This window comes from Salvia hispanica, chromosome 3, assembly GCF_023119035.1.
Source record: "Salvia hispanica cultivar TCC Black 2014 chromosome 3, UniMelb_Shisp_WGS_1.0, whole genome shotgun sequence".
In the NCBI taxonomy this organism is placed as follows: Eukaryota; Viridiplantae; Streptophyta; class Magnoliopsida; order Lamiales; family Lamiaceae; genus Salvia; species Salvia hispanica.
Window position 1 is genome coordinate 12,536,329 of NC_062967.1, and position 21,369 is coordinate 12,557,697.

The window sequence follows — 21,369 nt, forward strand, 5'->3', positions numbered from 1 at the left end:
CCCTAGGATTAGATGATCTAATGGTCAATAATTAACCCAAAACACGGAAGGTCATAATTAAGTAGTTTTAGGTCATATTATAAGATTTGGATTTATGTCATGTTAAGATCATTTTAGGTCATGCTTTGTTAGCATGACCTAAAAATAAACTAACTATGACCTAAAAATGTCTTACGTATGACCGTGTTCTGCATTTCTGTATTTAAATCTGGTCTTCATAGATCAAAACCCTATATATATATATATATATATATATATATATATATATATATATATATATATATATATATATATATATTTAATTTCCCCCTTATAAATACACACCTTCTCTTCATTATCGAGTCACGGTGTCTCAACCGAGTCCGAGTCCGCCCGCCGGGGTGTACCGTACAACGAACATGAACGGTTCAAGGCGTTCATGGACATACACCAGAAGGAGGCCCATCGAGCACTACAACACGATATGATCGAAGAATTGTGGGCAAATAGAAACCGCGCCCACAACCCTTGAATTTTTTTACTTTGAATTTTTTTTCCCATTCCTGTACTAATTTTTTTTTATTAATTTTCGTCGTTGTAATGTTTACCCGTGTTTAATACAACGAACTTTATTACTATTATTTGTTTTGTCTTATAAATTAAATTAGCTAGCTTTATTATATACAAAAATAAAACAATTAAATTAGTGATGATGTAAAAATGAAATGTTGAGTTAGGGAGAAATAAAGGAAAAACCATTGAAGCAGTTGGCTAAAAGTTGACTAAAAACTGGGGATAAATTATGGTATTGATGTGGCAGAAGTTAGGAAGAAATAAGAGAGGTATTAGGGAAACTGTCGAGAATACTCTTATACAAATAGAGAATAATTGACAATTCCCATTGAATGGAATTTAGTTCATATTGAATTTTGCCAAATCCACACATCATCCTGCTGCGTTATAAAGTGGCATAATCGAATGAATTTAGTTCATATTCTATATATAACTAGGATTGGGATAATCGAATGAAGTAGAGTTGGGATAATCGATCTCTTGTAGGATTGAGAAGATTGGGACTGACAAGAATGTTGCTTACGTTATTTGGAATTGGAGCAGGAATTGGAGCAATATATATTTCCATATGTTTAAAACTTATTGATGTTACATTCCAAATAGGATTATCTGTCTTAGTATTCCTTGAGTAGATGTTTTTTTTTTTATCATAATAACATATCTCAGCCTCACATTCATAACTTTGACCACCAAGTCAAAGTAAAAGGGAGCGTATGCTCGATTTAATTACGAAAATTTAAATGTATTTCAAATGGTCAAAACTAATTATGGTTTAAATGAAATTTAAATGTATTTAAAAGGGAATGATCTTGGTTAAATACTACTTCATCCGTCCCACTTAAAATGATACGTTTTCCTTTTTATTTTATCCCAACTAAGATGATACATTTCTTTTTTTGAAAACTCTATCTCTCCAACTAATACACTCAACCATTTTTTTCCACCCCTATTAAAATATTCATATTTCTTTCTCTCTCTATTTTAATACTTTCACCCACATTTTCTCTCTCCAATTAAACACATAAACCAATTACTCCTAAAATCCCGTACCGACTAAGGAATGTGTCATCTTAGCCAGGACGGAGGGAGTACTAGAAGTCTACATAATCTCTAATTCATTTTTATTAGTTGAATGTTAGATATTCCTATAAAATAATATGAAAATTTTAATTTCTTATTACAAATTGAGTCATTTAAAAAAAATCAATAATGCGGCTCCTTCATTTAATTTATATTTTCAATGGCATTATTGTTATATAGGTTAGTTTGAGGTGCAATTTCATGGTCCAAGTATATGTTGGATGGTTTAAGTGGGACATGGTGATCTTTTTTACTTTATGGCCACTTTCTTTGTTTTATTTAGCTTTAGGAATACACCTCCATTAAGCTATCCTCTTCCAAAACCCTCTTTAGTCATTACCTAATAATTCTCCCATTTCATTAATTAAATGCCACGAACACAAACTAATAAAAGAGTAAATTAAGAAACAACAAATGGGATCTTTAAAATACAATAATTTCTAGTATAATTTAATGCGACCAACAAAAACTAAAAAGGGGTAAAGAACGAGAAATGGGATTTCTAGAAGACTATAATTCTTAGGGTCGGTTATTCCAAGATTATGAAGGAAAAAAAAAACTTTTTAGAAGTGGTATTATCTTATCTAGAACTTGGGTGATAATATTTTTAGAATAAAGGTAGAGATATCGATGGGTAGAGTATGAACATTGAAAAGCATTCATAGTGCCAATTCTTATACCCATCTTTATAGTTATATCCTTTTTTTTAGTATTGTACCAATCATGTGTTCACATTGCTTATTACTAGTGAAAAAATGACTATAAATGGTTATTTAAAAATAAGAACATATTCTTAGTAAAAGTATGGCATTAAAAAAAAAATTACAATTACTACTAATTTATTCCACTCAAATATCATCATAAAATAAATAAGATTCACATCTCAATGAAATGTGCAATTAATATTTTTTAGAGGGAACATCTTTTTTGGTCCACGAACTTTGCCAAAGTATCATTTTAGGTCCGTGAACTTTGAAAATATCATTTAAGGTCCATCAACTATGGATTAATATCATTTGAAGTACTTTTTTACTATTTTCAAATTTTTCTGGACGAAAATACCCTCAATACCTTAAAGGGTATATATTCTTAATAAACTTATCATATACTCATATTTTTTATAAAAATCTTTACAATATATTGTTGACGAATTTTCTAAATATAATTTGACCTTCAATATTATTACTTAATTTTGTGACATGCAAGTAAAATTGCTTCTTTAATTTTTTATATTAAAGAATTTTAAAATTTAATAAAGAACTTTCTTTAATAATAAAAAATTGAATAAGGATACTTTCTTGCATGTCACAAAATTAAGTGATAATATCGAAGGTTAATAAAAAACTTTTCTTTAATAATAAAAAATTGAATAAGGATATTTTCTTGCATGTCACAAAATTAAGTGATAATATTGAAGGTCAAATTATATTTAGAAAATTTATAAAAAATATCTAGTAAAGATATTTATAAAAAATATGATTATATGACAAGTTTATTAAAAATATATACCCTTAAAGAGATTGAGTGTATTTTCGTCTAGAAAAACTTGGAAATAGTAAAAAAGTACTTCAAATGATATTAACCCATAGTTGATGGACCTCAAATGATATTTTCAAAGTTCACGGACCTAAAATGATACTTTGGCAAAGTTCGTATACCAAAAAAGATGTTCCCTCTATTTTTTAAATCTTATGACAAAAAAAAGGAGACTCCTATTATGGAAGAAATATAATTTAACACCACAAAAACTAGCTGTATATGTATGTACATAACTTCATGTGTATAGGATTCATTAAATTTTCATAAAATCAAGATTTCAAAATAATCTAATTAATCAAGCCATTTTCAGTATAGTAGACAGCCATATTTCACGTTTAAAATAATGGAAAAACAAACAAAATAAAATACTCATTTTGTATATATTTAAAAGTCTCAATTTTTCACTGCTATATATAATTAGTGGCATATCCGAAATTTCGTAGAATAAAAGGGGCAATTTCCTGTATATGTCGTATTATGCTTTTCCTTTATTTTGCTTTTGTTTTTCGGCCTTACACCTTTAAACAGTTTTTTGACCGTTGCTTTTCCTCTCCCCTCTCCCCCTCTCTCTCTCTCTCAACACACACACTCTCACTCATTCAGCTTCGATCAATCTAGCTAGAAACAACTTTTGCATTGAGGTACGTGTGTTCCCTCATTCAATTCTCATTTCGGAGGCAATTTGTCTCCTTCTAGTTCTTCAAAATCTAGTGTTTATTGGATGAATTCATTCCTGCGCATTTCCGTTGCTGAATTGATTCAATTTTTTTGTTATGTATATACACACAGAGTGGTTTGTTCATAGATTAAACTCATAATGTTGATTTCTAGCTGCCTTGTATTTTTGCATTTTCGTGAATTTACACTTGTGAGATTTCTCATGTTCTTCACCACCTGTTTGTGAAATTTACTGAAAGAGACTGCGATTCTGTGTTATTGATGTCCATTGGCAGCTGAAAAAAATAATTTTTTAAAAATTTAATCAGACATCATCTTCTCCAATAAATCTGATTTTCGACTTTATGTCAGTTTGAATAGGATTCAACGTGCTGTGGAGTTTAGAAGCATTGTTTCAGGCCTTTAGTTTGTTTACTGTTTGCTCATTGCACCTTTACTGATAAAGACTGTCTGCTGCACATTAGCACAAATATGCTTTTTCTAATCCCATAGGTATTCTTGCTTTTGAAGAAACACTAATTTTCTAACTTTGCTTTCCATTCTATCGAGGTAAACTCAATTGAAACCGCAATTTTTGTTACCTTAGTCTTTTCTGGCTTTGTTTAGTGTTTGGTTGGTTGAAAATTCTGGAGCTAGTATGCTTTGAGAACATTGGAAATCATCCTTTGCATCTTGCAATTTATGTTTCTGACTGTTTGGATGGTCTGGATTGCATTTCCTTTTAGTTTTTACCTTTTCTTGGGTTCGAGGTAAAGGATTTTCAAGTCCTTTGATGTTGTTTAGACAGATTTTTATTGGTTCCCATTGCTTACTAGTGATTATGTTGCATGTATTGGCTTTCTTATTTCTCAGAGAGAGGAATTTCTTATGAATCTGGTGGGAATTGCGAGAAAGTCGCTTCATTTTGATTTGCATTTCGATTCAAGCCTGAAAAACTCTTAGAGGGGATAGAGTGGTTGAGAGAGGGATAAGTCAAAGCCAAGAGATGGGATGTTCTATATCGAAGTTGGATGATGAAGAGGCGGTCCAGCTTTGTAAAGATCGGAAGAAATTCATTAAACAAGCCGTTGAGCATAGGATGAGATTTGCATCTGGACACATTGCTTATGTCCAAGCCATGAGAAGAGTCTCTGCTGCACTGCGAGAATACATTGATGTAGATGGGCCTCGTGAGTTTACTTTGGATTCATTTGCAACACCGACATTCACACCTGTAAAGAAAACAAATCCCGGTTTCATCTCCATATCACCCAATTCCTTCTCAGTGGCACCAATAAAGTCTGAAACAAAATCGTCTTATAAAATAAACTACTACAGGTCAGGCGGGAATTCTTCTGTTTTGGTCGAGGAGAGACCACCTCATTCGCCAGAAACTCATAGAATAAACTACTACAGGCCTGGCAGGAATTCTTCTGTTTCGGTTGAGGAGAGACCACCTTATTCGCCAGACACTCATAGAGTTGATGCTTATCCTCCCGTACAGCATTTTGGAATGGACAGCATGTTTGCAATGCAGTCCTCTCCCATGAACCCTTCATTTTTCCAGTATTCTCCCAACAATAGGCCTAACTACCCTCCTCCGTCGCCTCAAACATCTCAGTGGGATTTCTTCTGGAATCCCTTTTCTTCATTAGATTACTATGGGTATCCCACCAGGGGTGCTCTTGATCAGGCAATGTTGGACGATGAGAATGCAGGTTTGCAACAAGTCCGCGAGGAGGAAGGCATACCTGAGTTAGAAGAGGAAACAGAATATGAAGAAATTGATGAAAGGATGAGCAGTAAAGAAGAGAATGTTAAACCCTGCAGCAACTTTGATAGAGAGCATGTTGTTGTAGAAGATGTTAACGATAGCGATAGTGACAGTGATGTTGAAACTGAGACTGAGGAAGAGCAGGAATCGGAGGAACATATGGAAGAACCACCATCTAAAGAACATGAAACTGTAGAAGTGGCCAAAGCTCAAAATATGCGTCAATTAAGTAAAAAGGAAACAGCTGTTGCTGATGGTGAATCAAAAGAGGAAACACCGGGCTTCACTGTCTATGTAAATAGAAGGCCAACAAGTATGGCAGAAGTTATAAAGGATCTTGAAGATCAATTCACAGCCGCTTGCAATGCGGCTAGTCAGGTGTCTTCCATTTTGGAGGCCAGCAGAGCTCAGCACTCACCATCAGCCAATGATGTGACAGGTTCAGAACAATATTCGAATATCTTGTAAATTTTTCATTGGAATTTATGGTTTCTTTCATTTGTTCTTTAGTCCTACGCTTGGAAGCATAGTTAAATGTATTCTGCACACCAAATATTTTAATTCATCCTGCTATATGTGAAAACTTTGAAGTCCATTATTCGTGATGCATCTAAGATATTAGTCTTAGTTTTGTGAGATTAATGCATCACTGTGAGCATGTTCATGAGATGATACTTTCCTTTCTTTTGAATGCATGAATTCTTCACTATCAAATGTTATCACAGGCAGACATGTGCTATAAGAAGCTTTACTGATTGTGCACTCACTTGAGTTAGTTTGTTTTGATGGCTATGTTAAGAGTTTACCTTTCTTAATGTGATACAATTGGTGATAGGAGTTACCTGTTTTCCTGCACGTCAACTCACATGCTTCCTACAAAATTGATGTATAATTTACTACTTTTTCTTGTCTGCAGCTATGAAGCTTTTAAATCCAGTAGCATTATTTAGGTCAGCATCATCTCGATCATCATCATCAAGATGTTTGGTCAGTGCTTCAACTTCAAGAGATGAAGGCTACGAAAGCAGCAGTGACTTCTCTGACGATTCCTGCATGTTTTCTGGGAGTCACCAGTCGACCTTGGATCGATTGTACGCTTGGGAAAAGAAGCTTTACAATGAAGTTAGGGTATGCATCTGAAACCAAAAAACCACCTGGTTATGCTGGGTTCAATATTTACTGTAGCTATATATCTCCATGAGTTTCCACCAGAAAACACATTGAAATGGATCATCTTTCTAGAAGTAGACTTAACTTTGTTTATAAAGATATTAAGCAAGAATTTAGGACATGTCTCTAGATGATCATCAGATTTGAAATCAGCAATGCTGCTTCCAGTCGAACTTCCAATCAAAGTATAAAACGTTTGTCAGTCCTTTTTCTATGTCCAAGTTTATTGTATTTAGCTAGGATGGACTAATATGAATATGTGCATTATGATCAGATTATAATTTTTCAATATTCTAAATCACACTATTATTACAATTTCTCTGAAGGTTCAGAATTACAGAAGCTGCTCTGTACTATATCTTTAATGAGTCTAGATTCTTCCTTGTCCCAAATGAGTAAATTCTGTATTTTTGATCACACAGGCTGGTGAGCGTGTTCGTAGAGCTTACGAAAAGAAGTGCAATCAACTTAGGAATCAGGACGTGAAAGGCGATGACCCTATTTCTGTGGACAAGACAAGGGCTTCCATAAGAGACCTTGATACACAGATAAAAGTTTCAATACACTCAGTTGAAGCTATCTCAAAGAGGATTGAAACTTTACGGGACGAAGAACTGGAGCCTCAGCTCTTAGAATTAGTGCAAGGGTATGTTTTAAGAGAATTGCTTCTCAGATAAATTTAATCAGATAGTGTAATTTAAGAGAATTTATGAGGCAGTGATGAAGTGAGAACTTAAAAACTGTTGATCTAAATTGGCAGGTTAGCAAGGATGTGGAAGGTGATGGGAGAGTGCCATCAACTGCAGAAACGCACCCTCGACGAAGCTAAGATTCTGTTGGCTGGAACACCTTCAAAGCTGTCGGGATCACGGAGATACACGATAATGTCACCTTCCGAACCACACAGGATGGCGCGCTCTGCAGCCAACCTCGAGACAGAGCTGAGGAACTGGAGGTCCAGCTTCGATACATGGATTGTTTCTCAACAATCCTATGCGCACGCGCTTAAGGGGTGGCTCCTGCGCTGCGTCCGCTCTGACCCCGACACAACAAAGTTCCCATTCTCCCCTCGGAGGTCCTTAAACGCCCCGCCTATGTTCAACATCTGCATCCAATGGTCAAGGTTCCTGGATGCCGTCCAGGGGGCCCCGGTGCTCGATGGGATGGACTTCTTCGCAGCAGGTGTCGGCTCGTTGTACGCACAGCAGCTGAAGGAGGACTCACGTCGCCAGTCTGGTAGTTCATCGAAGAGGTTTGGAGGGGAAATGGAGGTGGTGGAGGCAGGGCACTTTGAAGAGGAGGTGGTGACGGCCGAGAAGATGGCTGAGGTGGCCATCAGAGTGCTGTGCGCCGGGATGTCCGTTGCGCTGAGCGCCCTCACGGAGTTCGCTGTCAGCTCAGCGCAAGGATATGCTGATTTGATCAAGCAATGGGAGAATAACAAACAGCAGCAGCAGCCACAAACAATTCATGGGTCAGAAAAGTAGAGAGGAAAAATCAATGTAAATCTTGAACTAATTGTTAACTAATTATTTGTATGGAAATAGATTAGTTGCTTGCTTTTTTTAACTTTTATTTCCAAAAAAAGAATTAGTTTTGCTTTGGAGATGAAAATAGTAAGAATATTATATGTATACCCTTTTTTATACAGTAAAATAAATAAATATAATCACAGGGATGTGATTATATGATAATCTATAATTATGGTGACAACCTAATAATCCTCATTTTATGGACGAAAAGTATCATTTTATAGAACAGAATATCATTTTATAGATTAAAAGTATCATTTTATGTATGCTGAAAAAATATCATTTTATCATGTATAAATATCATTTTTAGTAAAAATGATACTTTTGACCCATAAAATAATAGGATTATTAGGTTATCACATAAATATAACTTATCATTATAAGGCACCCCTATAATCACATATATAATTATTTTGAAACCTATTATACACGCTAATAATAAAAATAAAATTCTACTACTAATTTCTTTGACTGGTAGTTTTGTTTGACTGATTTAAAACAAATATAGGAGTATTAATATTCAACATAATTTAGATATTTTATATACATTTTAAGAAAAAAATGATGAAATGACCCATAATCTGTTTGTGACATTTCTATGAAGTCAAATTAGTTCAATCAAGAATAACAATTGCAAACAATATAAAATAAGTTCAATGAAAAGAATAAATTACACTTCTACTTATAAATTATCATTCATTTTTAATTCATGTCATTCAAAATGCGACAAATTATTTTTGGACAAAGATAGTATTATTTCCAATCTGATATATTTCCTTTTAATGAAATTATATCAATAATTTATAAATAAAGGTTCGATACACTTGAGAATGGGAAGGAGCTTAAGCACCTATCGACCTTTCTATTTATTTTTTAGTGAACTACATTTTCAATTCATGGACATTACAATAACTAGTAAAAATTCGTCATAATTTTATATTCTTATCACCATAATTATTAAAATTATGATATTACATATTTATTAAAATCTAAATTTATAACAAAGTTGACCTCACAAACAACTTTGTTCTATAAGAGTTAAAATAAATATTAATTTCTTAACCTCATGATTTGTAGTAAAAGTATGGATTTTATTTATAAGAAAAATGACATAGTAAGAATTGTTCCTTCCCTAGTTTGATAACGAAGTAAATGTTCTTTGAATCATATGCCCTGCATGGAAAATAATTACTCATTAATTATCCTAAAAAACTAATAAGATAAGAACCAACAAAATACATATCATTATGTCATAGAACGCTATAAGATAAGAAACGACAAAATGCGGAGTAGTATTTTGTTATGGAACGCAAAACCCAAGCTGATGACAAATTGATTTGTTTCTAGGCTTGGTCATCTCAAAAACACGTACGTACCTCACTTTAATAACCAACGCAATATTGATCGCATAAATCATTAAGAAATGTCATTTCCATATTGTAAACAATATTTTTTGTAGGAGAATCAAATAATATAACGGGAGAAGACAATAGAAAACTGAGTAATAAGGAGACATATTCATAGATAAAAAAATATAATATGAGAAACAACAAAAGCATACTATTTTGGCATGGAACACACAGTCCAGGCCGATAACAAATTGATTTGTCGCTGGGCTTGATCATCTCAAAAACACGTACGTAAATCTATTTGAAGACCAATGCAATATTTCTAGGCAGATGTCATTAAGAAATGTCAATAACACATTGTAAACAATATTTTTTGTTGGAGAAAATACAATATTGCAACGGGAAGAAGTCAATGAAGAAATGAGCAATAATATATAAATTATAAAGAAGCTATATAAAGAAGCTATTTATGTCTTGTGAATGAATTATTATGAACGTTTTTGCATTAACTATATTGTTACATTACATCATTTAATTTAAATTTATATAATAAACTTTTTATGCAATATTAAGGTCTCCTTGTATTTCATATACAAATATTAATGTATAAATGACTGCTTCATGCTATTTCGTAATTGCATATCAATTAATCTATGCATAATTATGAATTAAATGCTCACATAATTGAGACGGTTTCCTCAATAAACATTGCTGATCATTTTTAAACAATTGGAAGCGATATGAGGGAATTCAGGTCTAACGGCTCATGCATTCTTCCAACAAATAAATTTCCATCATTTTTAGAGAAATAAATTCCCATCAATATTTGCATTAAACCCTATGTAATCCTTCAAATTAGTGCCTTAAACCAAATGAATTCTCATCAATATGATAGTAACGTGTGTACATATGGATATTTATAATCTTGCCCAAAACTTATAAGTATTTAAAATAATCCTAAGAGGGTGATGGATGAGATGCAGTAATTTTACTATATAGTTAGAAGCTGAACATCTTAAGGTTGGATTGAATCGGCCATATATGAAGAGCTATTAGGAGAGGTTAAGGTTGCTCGGGAGCTGACCGTTAAAGGGTGTGCGCTATGCCCTTCTAGCTGCAGACAGTGGCGGACCTAAAGAGGGTCATGGGGGACCCATGGAACCCCCAACCATTTTACCAATCTACTCCCTCCGTCCCGGCTAAGATGACACATTGCTTAGCCGGCACGGGATTTTAGGAGTTATTAGTTAAAGTGTTTAATTGGAGAGAGAGAAGGTGGGTGGAAGTATTAAAGTAGAGAGATAAAGAAAGATGAATATTTTAATAGGAGGGAAAAAGTGGTTGAGTGTATTAATTGGAGAGAGAAAGTTACCAAAAAAGGAAATGTGTCATCTTAGTTGGGACAGACTAAAAAGGAAAACGTGTCATCTTAAGTGGGACGGAGGAAGTATATATTATCTGTATATTAATAGCTATCCTAAATAATTCAATAGCCCAGTTGGCTTTTTCCCGGCCCTGGCAAGGGAGGAGACGATGTCGTTGATGATGTAGCATACAACTCAGTTATCCCCATAAAGTCGTTCTGCAAGAATGTCCACTGGCGCGTGAATTCGCGCAATTCACACTGGGAGGAGATATGGCGACGTCGAGGATAGTTAGCTTTGACATGCAGAATGAAGTGTTTCACACAATCAGATTATAATTCGGATTATGTTTCTACTACTATTTTTGCAAAAGACGAGCACTCGTTCTGGCGCTTTGATTCGTCTACTGAATTATCTACCTTTTTATCAGATAAGTTTCTGACGATTTATGAGTCGAGATGTGAAGGAAGGGAACTGAACTGGAAGCGTATGATGGTTGTGAATTTGGAAGTCGGGACCTCATATAATATAAGTAATCATCCATGGAAGCCTCCATCTGGTTGTGTTATTCTCGAGTTTTACAGTGGCGTATTTGTGTATGATTATCGTGATCGCAAATTAATCTGCAAATTGTCTGGTTTCGACAAATTGTTACAAAGTTTTGAAGATGGAGGTGCCCTCGTTTCACATGCGACCTTTTGTGATTATTATAGTTTGCAATTTAAGAAAGCCATATACTATGTGGATATGCTATTTGCCTAAAAATTATATATTTCAAGATATTCAAAGGTTTGATTATTTTATTTAATGTTTATGTTTGTAATAGTTATGAATCGTTATCTGATTTACTATATACCGTTGTAGTAGGACGATAGTTCATTTTATAGTTGTTTGATAATGGCATAATGCATCTATTCATGATTACGGTTTCTTTATATTGATAATGGCATAATGCATCTATTCATGATCACGGTTTTTTTATTTGATCCACCCCAATGCAATTCTTATATATTAGGTTGACCGATTAATGGAAACTTCTTATGTGGTCGATTTTGCAGTTTATTTATTTTCTTTAGAAAAGCCTATATACTATATAAATATTCTCCTTGGCTAATTATCTTGGATTCAAAAATCAAGTTTTGACTTTTATATAGACGATTTACGATTATCATCCTACTAAAACTAGTTGACTGCAAATTTATGTCAAATGGGCCTAGCCCAATAAGAAATACGCCAACTCGGCCCAGATGCGAAGCCTTATTGTCCAAAATGAGGATCAAATCATATTTTTGAATATTTTATCTTTATTTGCAAGATATTTTTTACTAGACAGTTCTTTTCAGCGTCTTGTAAGGAGTCAAACCGCAATAATGTGGATAACTACATATGTGAATAATATATAATCCCCGCGTCCCATAAAAGATGTCACACTTGAAAGATAACATGGAATTTTAGGAGATGTTATTTTATGTGTTAAATGGTGGGAAAAAATATATACCCTCCATCTCGTTTTGGAGTCCCGATTAATCAATTTTAGGCGTCCCGCTTTAGGAGTCCCGGTTGAGATAAATTAATAAAAAAATGCCTACAAAGTGTTAAAAGTGGTTCCCAACATCCATTAAAACTAATAAAAAAATATTAAAAGTGGGTCTCAACATCCACTATAACATTTATTTATTGGACACTCAATTAAAAGTGGGTCCCAACATCCACTACAATATTTATTTATTACACACTCAAATATTTTTTTCTTAAAACATGTGCCGACTCAACCGGGACTCCTAAAGCGGGACAGAGGGGGTAATTTAATAATTGATGTGAGAGCAAATTTTTTTCAAAAGAAGAAATGTGATATCTTTTATAAGAAAATTAAAAAGGAAATTGTGATATCTATCTTGGACGGAGGATGTACTTATATTATATTCAAATAAGAAGTTTAAATTATTTATTATCTTCTCCCAAACTTCTCGTTTATCTCTTAAATGTTTTACTAAATTCTAGTAGTCGCTGCAATAATAGTTCCCCATCTATTTATCCTCTATCGATTTAGACTCCAGGCTTGTTGAATTAAAGAAAAACGTACTACTTAAAATGAAACATTTAGGAATCGGCACGAGATTTTATGTAGTGTTATTTTGTGAGTTAATGAAGAGAGAGTAAAATAAGAAAGATGAAAAAGTAGAGATAGAGTTATATCTATTTTAGGAAATGTTTCATTTTTAATGGAACAACAAAAAAAGGAAAACGTTTCATTTTTAATGGAACATAGATAATATTACAAAAGTTGCGCATAATTTTCTATTCGTTAAACTACATTAATTGTTACACAATCTCTTACATATTTTATATTTTTTTCTCCATAACTATTTATATTATTCAAACGAAAATCATATCTGACAAAAAATTTTAAAACCAAATCATACCACAATTCGCTTTTTTAACTACTCCATGTTAGCATTCCACACGAACCAAAAATCATATCACAATTTATATTTTATTTCATTTTTTATATTATTCTTTAATTTCATATTATATTTTTAATCTTCATTATTTATAAAATAAAATTAAATAATAGTGAAGTATTAATTAAATACAATAAATTACTCCCTGCGTCCCACAAAAGATGTCACATTTGTGGGACGGCACAAGAAAATATAATTTTAATATTCATGTGAGAGAAAATTTTTTTCAAAAATAAAAGTTTGACATCTTTTATTGGACAATCTAAAAAAGAAAATGTGACATCTATTGTGGAACGAAAGAGTACTATACAATTTATACAATTTGAGGCATGCCTACAATTTTCTCTAGAGTCTACGGGGCCGAATAAATCCAACCACAATTCATGCCAAACCCCACAATCCACAAACTAAATTACTCCTCCAATATAAATCTTCTTGATCTTTCTACCATCAACAACGCACACACCACCCACCAAAAAAATGATCACTGTTGTTATCATGTCACTGTTCCTCCCTCTTTCAATCCTCTTCCTCCTCCACACAACAAAAACACTAAGAAGTTCCCGATCGCCGCCCGGCCCCCTCGGCCTCCCGTTCATCGGAAACCTCCTCTCTCTCGACACCTCCAAGCCCCACATCTCTCTATGGCGCCTCTCCCGCTCCCACGGCCCCCTCATGTCCCTCAAGCTCGGCAGCGTGCCCGTGGTCGTCGTTTCATCCCCTTGGACCGCAGAGCAAGTCATGAAGACCCACGACCTCGTCTTCTGCAGCCGCCCGAAGCTGCTCGGCCAGCACAAGCTGTCCTACAACCTATCCGACATATCCTTCGCCCCCTACGGCCAGTCGTGGCGGGAGATGAGGAAGATCTGCGTCGTCCATCTCCTCAGCAACAGACAGGTTGATACGAATCTCACATCGTTTTCACGCGAAAGTGTAGAAATGACATATAAGAGGGAGTCAATCGTTTATATTTGACCATGGTTATAAAAAAAGTTAAAAGTTAGTAGGATTTGGATCCTAATGGAGAGAAGCACGTGCCTCATAGTATAATATTTTTATTGTTATATATTTAATAATATAATCTATAAATTAAATATTATGCTATAAGGAACCATAGGTGTGCTTCTCTCCACAGCAAAGGATCAAAATCCAAGTTAGTAAATAGGAGAGAAATAGAAAAAAATATTTGTAATTGAAATGTTAGTGGATAGTATAATTAATGTTTGGTGGATTTTTTTTCAAAAGCACGAGTGAACAAACCAAAATGGTAAATGTAGACTATATTTTGAGACTAATGGAGTATGTTGTTCAATTTCTCATGATAATCTCTAGCAATCGCATTTGTAAATGTACCATAGGTCCAGTCGTTTAGGCCGGTGCGCGAGGAGGAGGTTCTTCGGATGACTCAAAGCCTTGGTTGCGGTCAGGTTGTGGATCTGAGCGCGGTGGTGCTGGGTTTGACGAACACGTTGATATGTAGGATCGCGTTTGGGAAGGAGGAACTGAGGAGAACAAGGTTTGATGAGCTTTCGGTTGAAGCTGAGGCTATGATGGGTGAGTTTTTTGTTTCGGACTATTTGCCTTGGTTTGGTTGGGTGGATAGAGTTTCCGGGTTGATCGGGAGACTTGATCGGATTTTTAAAGACATGGATGGATTCTTTGAGGAGCTGATTCAGGAGCGCGTGAATCAGATCAGGTCCAAGTCGATGAATTCGAATATTCTTGATATTTTGATCCAGATGAAAGAGGACAATTCTAGCTCGGTGGCTCTTACATGGGATAATGTTAAGGCCATACTCATGGTTAGTTACTTTATTTCTATTTTCAAGGTTTCTTGTAGTTTCTAAGTATAAAAGGTGATATCATATTTTACTTTAATAATTGACTTAAGTAATAAAAAAAGAAGTATTTAAGAAATACAAAATACAAAATGGGAACATTTAGAAATAAAAATTGAATGTCCACCTGCCCTCTAAAATTTTTTTGTGAAAACAAGGGTATTTTGGTAATTTCATTGATATTTTTTATTCGTCGCGATTTTCCCCTTTCCGAATTAGAATTGGTTCAAATCCTAACTTCCAACCACCATTTCCGTCTAACAATTTCTTTGTCGACGTCCTTCATAGTTGTAACAGTGGATGCGGTTTTTATCCTATTAGGCTCTATCGTCAAAATCCTGCCTCCGTTACTGTGTTTATCCGTCATCAAATAATTGTTAGTGATTTTTCCAAGAAAATGAAACAATTCACTTTCTCTTTGTAGGATATATTTGTGGCTGGAACAGACACAACTGCAGCAACAATAATATGGGCCATGACAGCCTTGATCAAGAACACATCAACAATGAACAAGCTACAAAAAGAAATCAGAGATCTAGTCAGCAATAGAAGACACGTGTACGAGGATGATCTGTCAAAACTACCTTATCTCAAGGCAGTAATAAAAGAGACATTGAGATTGTTCCCACCGGCGCCACTCCTACTCCCTAGACAATCCATGTCTGATTGCAACATAAACGGATACACCATCCCGGCCAAGACACTTGTCATCGTAAACGCATGGGCGATCGCAAGAGATCCCGACACGTGGGAGAATCCCGATGACTTTGTGCCCGAGAGGTTCTCGAATTCTTCAATTGACATCGTTGGGGCAGATTTTGAGGCGGTCCCCTTCGGCTCGGGCAGGAGAGGGTGCCCCGGGATAGCGATGGGGCTTGCAACGGTGGAGCTCGCGCTTGCGAACCTTGTTCACTCGTTCGACTGGGAATTGCCGGCCGGAATGACAAGAGAGGATATTGATACGGAGGTTTTGCCTGGTATTACTATGCACAAGAAACATCTACTTTGCTTGGTGCCTATGAAAGTTTAGATGATTGATTTATATATGGGCATGTAAATGGTATCTTGTCTTATTGAGTACTAGCCAAAGTCAGGCCTCGTTCGGTATCACAGAATTGAGCATTTGGAACTGAAATTAGAGCCTGTTTCCAATCCAATGTTTGATACCGCAAAATATTTGGTTTTAGAATTGAATTACAATCCCTCTTCCCAATTCAATAATTTGAATTCCATGTAAATAGATAACTGGAATTCTAAACACTCTCTCCGTCCCACAAAGTTTGTCATAGTTTGACCCGGCACGGATTTTAAGAAATTGCTTAATTTTGTGTTAAATAAAGGTGTGTAGTGGAATAAGAGTTCCCACATTGAGAAAAATTGAGGAGTGTATTTAATGTTTATTTTTGGTAGATTCCAAATGAACAAACATTATGGGACAGACGAAAATGATAAAATGAGACAAATTTTGTGGAACATATGGAGTAGTTATACAATCGAGCACCTTCACACACTTCACTCACAAACACACACTCTAGGTATACACACTGTGCACACATACTACACAAAATTTTCAAATTCATATCATTTCAATTATATCTCATTTTTATCGAATGAAGGATTTAAATTTAAATTATAATTTAATTCCTTCAAATTCTGTTTCATAAAATTATAATTCCAATTCAAATTCCAATTAGATGGTAAAATACTTTTTCTATAGTCCACGACAAACACGAAACCATAAAACATTATAGTACTTTCCATGGTCGACCGAAACATAAGAGAGTTCCAACAAAAAAACCGAATAAATGGCACGATTTTACTCATAATCAAAATCAAACATTAAAGCAAATTTCAAAACATTAATCCTCAAAAACAAAATAGGAATCTCATCAAGCCAACCTAAAAACCCATAAACACTGCAAAAAAAAAAAAAATCAAATTAAAACAAAAATGCATGGGGTGGCTTGTTGAGGTTTTATCATTCTCTAAACGTGTGGCCAATTTGGCGACTCGAAACAGTGCTCGATAAAATCATCGAGGCTGTAGTCGCGAAACCTCTCCTCGTCCCTGTCGAGGAGGGTGAGGATGTTGGAGACGAGTATGGATTCGCACGGGAGTGTGTAGGCAGGAGGGCTCAAGTGGCCGAACATCCCGTTGCCTTGCTCGATGAGCGCCTGGAACACCGGGAGGGCGAGGTACCCGTACGGGATGTTCATGTTGCGACGCTCAGGCCCCACGCTGATCCCGATCAAGGAAGTGGCCGATATGCTACTCTCGGAGGCCCAGGATCCGGAGGAGGAGGAGTCGGAGGAGTAGTAAACGCGCTTCGATTTCCAGCGGATGTAGATTTTCTTGAGGCGTTTGATTGGCTTCATCACCTTCTTCTTTAATTTCTTCATCACTGACGCCATTAGAGAGAAGGAGAGTGTTGTGAGGTTAAGAATGAAAATGAGAATATCAATATATAAGGAGTGGTTGATTAATTTAACCACATTTTAATCAAAATATAGAAATGGTTTGGAACCGATCAACTAAAATTGGTATGATTAAATAAATAATTTAGGGATTGGTATGTTTAAGATTATTCTGGTTTTCTTTGGAATTAAAATGTTGGGAAGATGGACTGAATGATGTTTTGTTATATGATTGATTTATGTGTATTTTGTTTGTGAGTTGTGCTTTTTAGTTAAGATTTTCATTTTTTTTTTGCAGATAAGAAATTTTGGTCAGTTCAGTTGCGAGAAATTTTGGGTTGTGGAAAGTTGTGAAAAGATGTGTAACTGATTTAATTTCACGGGATATATTGAGTCAATCACAAACTAATTTATGCGAAAATTAGTGATTAAAACTAATTATTTAAATATCAATTTATTATTTATTCAGACCTATACTCATTCAATTTTCCAAAAAAATAGTGAATCCATTATTGACTGAACAACATTTTGTGATTCAGCAACTAACTTAGATAATTGGCAGGAACAAAGTTTGTACTGCATTCTTAAATTTTGGAAAAAAAGACACGTTCGACTTTTACAATTGGGTTAACTATTTCTAAAATCATGGATTTTCTTTAAAGATTTATGACATGTAACTGACATTTAAATTATAAATTTAGTTGAATTTTGGCCAATTGTTATATGAGACTAAATATTCTAGTGAAATTGGAGATGACATGGACTCCGAATTTTACAACGTGGACAAAACGCCGGTTGTTCAAATGATATCATCTAGGTACACTTCAAATTACGTTGTATCCATTAATGTAATTAATTTTATTGATTTTTCTTAATTTGCATCATTGATGACTGAATTTATGATTTATGACCGAGGTTCGCAATTAAGTGATTAACCGCTACGTGGAGGTCGGATTGATGATTTGGAATTACTCTTGAGATAATTATAAGTTATAGTGAAATTATGATTCAATTTAGAGAGTTTGTAAGCTATTGGTATATTTTAAAAAATGGGCCAAATGAAACAGATCAACCCAACCAGCTGAGCCCAACCAAGTGCAAACCCAAATGAAATAGAATTACAAATTTTGTACTACTAACTATTAACACTATTTCTCCTCTAATTTTAATATAATTTTAATAATATTGATCCTAAATGTTTATACTAATAAGATTATTTTTGGGGGAGATGAAATTTAAAAACTTTAAGAAATTGCAACTTACTCATTGAATTGGCCAAAAGCAGCCCCTCCATTCCATTATTTAAATTATCGAAGGCCTAATAAATTATTCAAGTTGTAGAAAAAGTTAATACAATTCCCTTTTGTGAGAAATGTGAAACTACAAAACAAAAAAACCAGTCACGGGTTATGCAACCACAACAATACACACAATTCTCTCTCTCTCTCCCAACTCCATCTCTATATCAATAAAAATCATAACTTTTTGAGGAAAATCAGGCTTCCATTTTCCCACTTTGTTCTACTCCATTTCCAATGGCTCATCCCCCAAATCCATCAACTCAATCACTAATTTTCTTGATTGCTTCTCTTCTCATCTCTTCTCTCTACACTGTCCAAGTTCATGCTCTCAACATCGGCCTTCAAGCAAATCCCGGTCTCAGCTTGGTAAGTCGCTTCCCCTCGATAATTTGATACTACACCCGATGAAATATATCGATGACGAAATTAGTACACATCCATGGTCCAATTTATTACATATGTCTACAATTTCTTTTAATTTGTAAATTAATTTACCTATTGCAGTTCAAGGAGTGCAGCAAAACATGTGAATCAATGTTTTGTGACGGTAATTTTTTCTTTTTCGATAAATGATCATATTTCTTTTTCTCTCAATTCTTGTAGTCACATTTTTTTTAAAAAAAATTGGTTATTTAATTTCAGCTGCTCCATTTTTACGATATGGGAAATATTGTGGGCTTTTATACACTGGATGTCCAGGGGAGAAGCCATGTGATCGATTGGACACTTGTTGTATGAATCATGATCAATGCATTTCAAAGATGGGAAGTAAGTTCTTCAATTTGGTCAATTGTTTGTTCAATAAATTAATTAAAGATCGGTTATTTCATTTAATCATAGTAGGTAGAAATATTAATTTTATGCCTAAAAATTGACTGTGGTGTTGATGGTGACCTCTCACCTTAATTAAGTGATGTTTACTTCATCCCCAACAAACGGTTTTATTCTTGCTAATAGTACAAGATATAACTTGTAAAGAAGAATTAGATATATGTGTGAATTAGCCTAGCTATCTAGTCGTAGAGTCATTATTGCTCGATGTCAAAGGTTTCGGATTTGAGTCTGACGCAACTTTTATATCTCGATATTTTGCCGTTCAAAATAGAAAAGAAGAAGATTTAGATATTTTTGGCCATATAAATGGTAGTACTATGTACTAGTAATTAATTAATCAAACATGAAGAAGAAGGAATACACATATACTTCGTATTTTTTGGGTGATGTTGGTAGTGGCACATGATAAGTGCTGAAATAAGGGATCTTATGTGTAAATTATTAGTTTCGATTTTATTTAATAATTGAAAATTATGCCCAAAAAACAGTAGATGTTACTAATATAATATAGTCTAATAGTTGTTGTCAATTATCTTACACCTAATTGACAATTGGCATTTTTTTTTAGTCCAAACAAATGCCATAATCATTTTCGACACGTGGTATAGATAACACGTAAAGGGTTACAAATAGAATAAGTTGAATTTGTTATACGACAAAAAACAGGCTATCGGTGCCACGTAAACATGCACTTTAATTTTTGTCATATTGTAGTAGTGTTTTTAACATTGTGATTTTGAAAATTTGATTTTCAAAAGCCTAAAATATTTCAAACTTAGCACCTTGCAAATTGCAAACTGAATTTCTAGATCCAACCCTTTCAAAGAGAATATTAAGTTGTTTACTATGATCTCTTTAGAGCAAAATTTCACAAATTTAAAAAAAAAAAGTAATATCATAAAAAGCTCAATAGTTTCTTGGCAAAAAAAAGTAACAGATAACTAATAGGTGGCATATATACTACTCTCGTCCCACAAAGTTTGTCTCATTTTACCATTTTCTTCCGTCCCACAAATTTTATCTCAGTTGAAATCTTTCCAAAAATAGTAAGATAATAGTATATCATTAATTTTGATTAAAATTCGTGACGGACCTCTCTGTACCTATTTATTTACTTATTTGGGATGAAAAATAATGATTATCCTTGTAATTTGTATGTGATAATACTCCATAATGATTGGTGGGTGCAGACGATTACTTGAGCCAACAATGCAACAAAGAATTCCTGAAATGTGTGGATTCATTCAAGAAATCGAGAGCACCTTCATTCAAAGGCAACACTTGTGATGTTGATGATGTTATCAAATCCATTAACAATGCCATGAAAGCTGCTATCGTTGCAGGAAGAGTTTTTGGTAAACCTTAAATAACAACAACAATAACAACGTTATTCTTGTGTAACAAATTTCGATCCCATTTCTCAATTTTAGTTTATGAACAATTCCTATGTATGTTTGTTTGTGTAAGGATAAGATTTGGCTTCTTGTTTGATCAGTTTGTTGG

The 21,369-nt window shown here is 34.2% G+C and overlaps 4 protein-coding genes across 4 annotated transcripts; 3 read left to right on the forward strand and 1 right to left on the reverse strand.

Annotated features, from left to right (window-relative positions):
• Positions 1-3,689: 3,689 nt before the first annotated feature.
• LOC125216476 (protein ROLLING AND ERECT LEAF 2-like) lies at positions 3,690-8,341 on the forward strand. Its single transcript, XM_048118190.1, has 5 exons — positions 3,690-3,812; positions 4,702-6,041; positions 6,519-6,730; positions 7,195-7,418; positions 7,533-8,341. The coding sequence occupies exons 2-5, from the start codon at positions 4,835-4,837 to the stop codon at positions 8,257-8,259; spliced, it is 2,370 nt and encodes a 789-aa protein (XP_047974147.1). The 5' UTR covers positions 3,690-3,812; positions 4,702-4,834; the 3' UTR covers positions 8,260-8,341.
• Positions 8,342-13,879: 5,538 nt separating this feature from the next.
• LOC125212257 (cytochrome P450 71A9-like) lies at positions 13,880-16,503 on the forward strand. Its single transcript, XM_048112364.1, has 3 exons — positions 13,880-14,376; positions 14,838-15,281; positions 15,742-16,503. The coding sequence occupies exons 1-3, from the start codon at positions 13,960-13,962 to the stop codon at positions 16,345-16,347; spliced, it is 1,467 nt and encodes a 488-aa protein (XP_047968321.1). The 5' UTR covers positions 13,880-13,959; the 3' UTR covers positions 16,348-16,503.
• A 799-nt stretch (positions 16,504-17,302) lies between these two features.
• LOC125209295 lies at positions 17,303-17,728 on the reverse strand. Its single transcript, XM_048108895.1, has one exon. The coding sequence runs from the start codon at positions 17,726-17,728 to the stop codon at positions 17,303-17,305; it is 426 nt and encodes a 141-aa protein (XP_047964852.1).
• A 1,403-nt stretch (positions 17,729-19,131) lies between these two features.
• LOC125212259 (phospholipase A2-alpha-like) lies at positions 19,132-21,360 on the forward strand. The gene is made up of 4 exons (XM_048112365.1): positions 19,132-19,398; positions 19,537-19,579; positions 19,675-19,800; positions 21,057-21,360. Exons 1-4 carry the CDS (start codon positions 19,267-19,269, stop codon positions 21,230-21,232), a joined length of 477 nt encoding a protein of 158 aa, XP_047968322.1. The 5' UTR covers positions 19,132-19,266; the 3' UTR covers positions 21,233-21,360.
• Positions 21,361-21,369: the final 9 nt, after the last annotated feature.

What these genes read in the sequence shown, in the direction of transcription:
- LOC125209295 (XM_048108895.1), bottom strand. Translation starts at nt 17,728, where the DNA reads ATGGCGTCAGTGATGAAGAAATTAAAGAAGAAGGTGATGAAGCCAATC.
- LOC125212259 (XM_048112365.1), top strand. Translation starts at nt 19,267, where the DNA reads ATGGCTCATCCCCCAAATCCATCAACTCAATCACTAATTTTCTTGATT. An exon ending in CAAATCCCGGTCTCAGCTTG is followed by an intron (nt 19,399 to 19,536) that starts GTAAGTCGCTTC and finishes TACCTATTGCAG; the next exon opens with TTCAAGGAGTGCAGCAAAAC. An exon ending in ATGCATTTCAAAGATGGGAA is followed by an intron (nt 19,801 to 21,056) that starts GTAAGTTCTTCA and finishes TGGTGGGTGCAG; the next exon opens with ACGATTACTTGAGCCAACAA.
- LOC125216476 (XM_048118190.1), top strand. Translation starts at nt 4,835, where the DNA reads ATGGGATGTTCTATATCGAAGTTGGATGATGAAGAGGCGGTCCAGCTT. An exon ending in ATCAGCCAATGATGTGACAG is followed by an intron (nt 6,042 to 6,518) that starts GTTCAGAACAAT and finishes TCTTGTCTGCAG; the next exon opens with CTATGAAGCTTTTAAATCCA. An exon ending in AGCTTTACAATGAAGTTAGG is followed by an intron (nt 6,731 to 7,194) that starts GTATGCATCTGA and finishes TTGATCACACAG; the next exon opens with GCTGGTGAGCGTGTTCGTAG.
- LOC125212257 (XM_048112364.1), top strand. Translation starts at nt 13,960, where the DNA reads ATGATCACTGTTGTTATCATGTCACTGTTCCTCCCTCTTTCAATCCTC. An exon ending in ATCTCCTCAGCAACAGACAG is followed by an intron (nt 14,377 to 14,837) that starts GTTGATACGAAT and finishes AATGTACCATAG; the next exon opens with GTCCAGTCGTTTAGGCCGGT. An exon ending in ATGTTAAGGCCATACTCATG is followed by an intron (nt 15,282 to 15,741) that starts GTTAGTTACTTT and finishes TTCTCTTTGTAG; the next exon opens with GATATATTTGTGGCTGGAAC.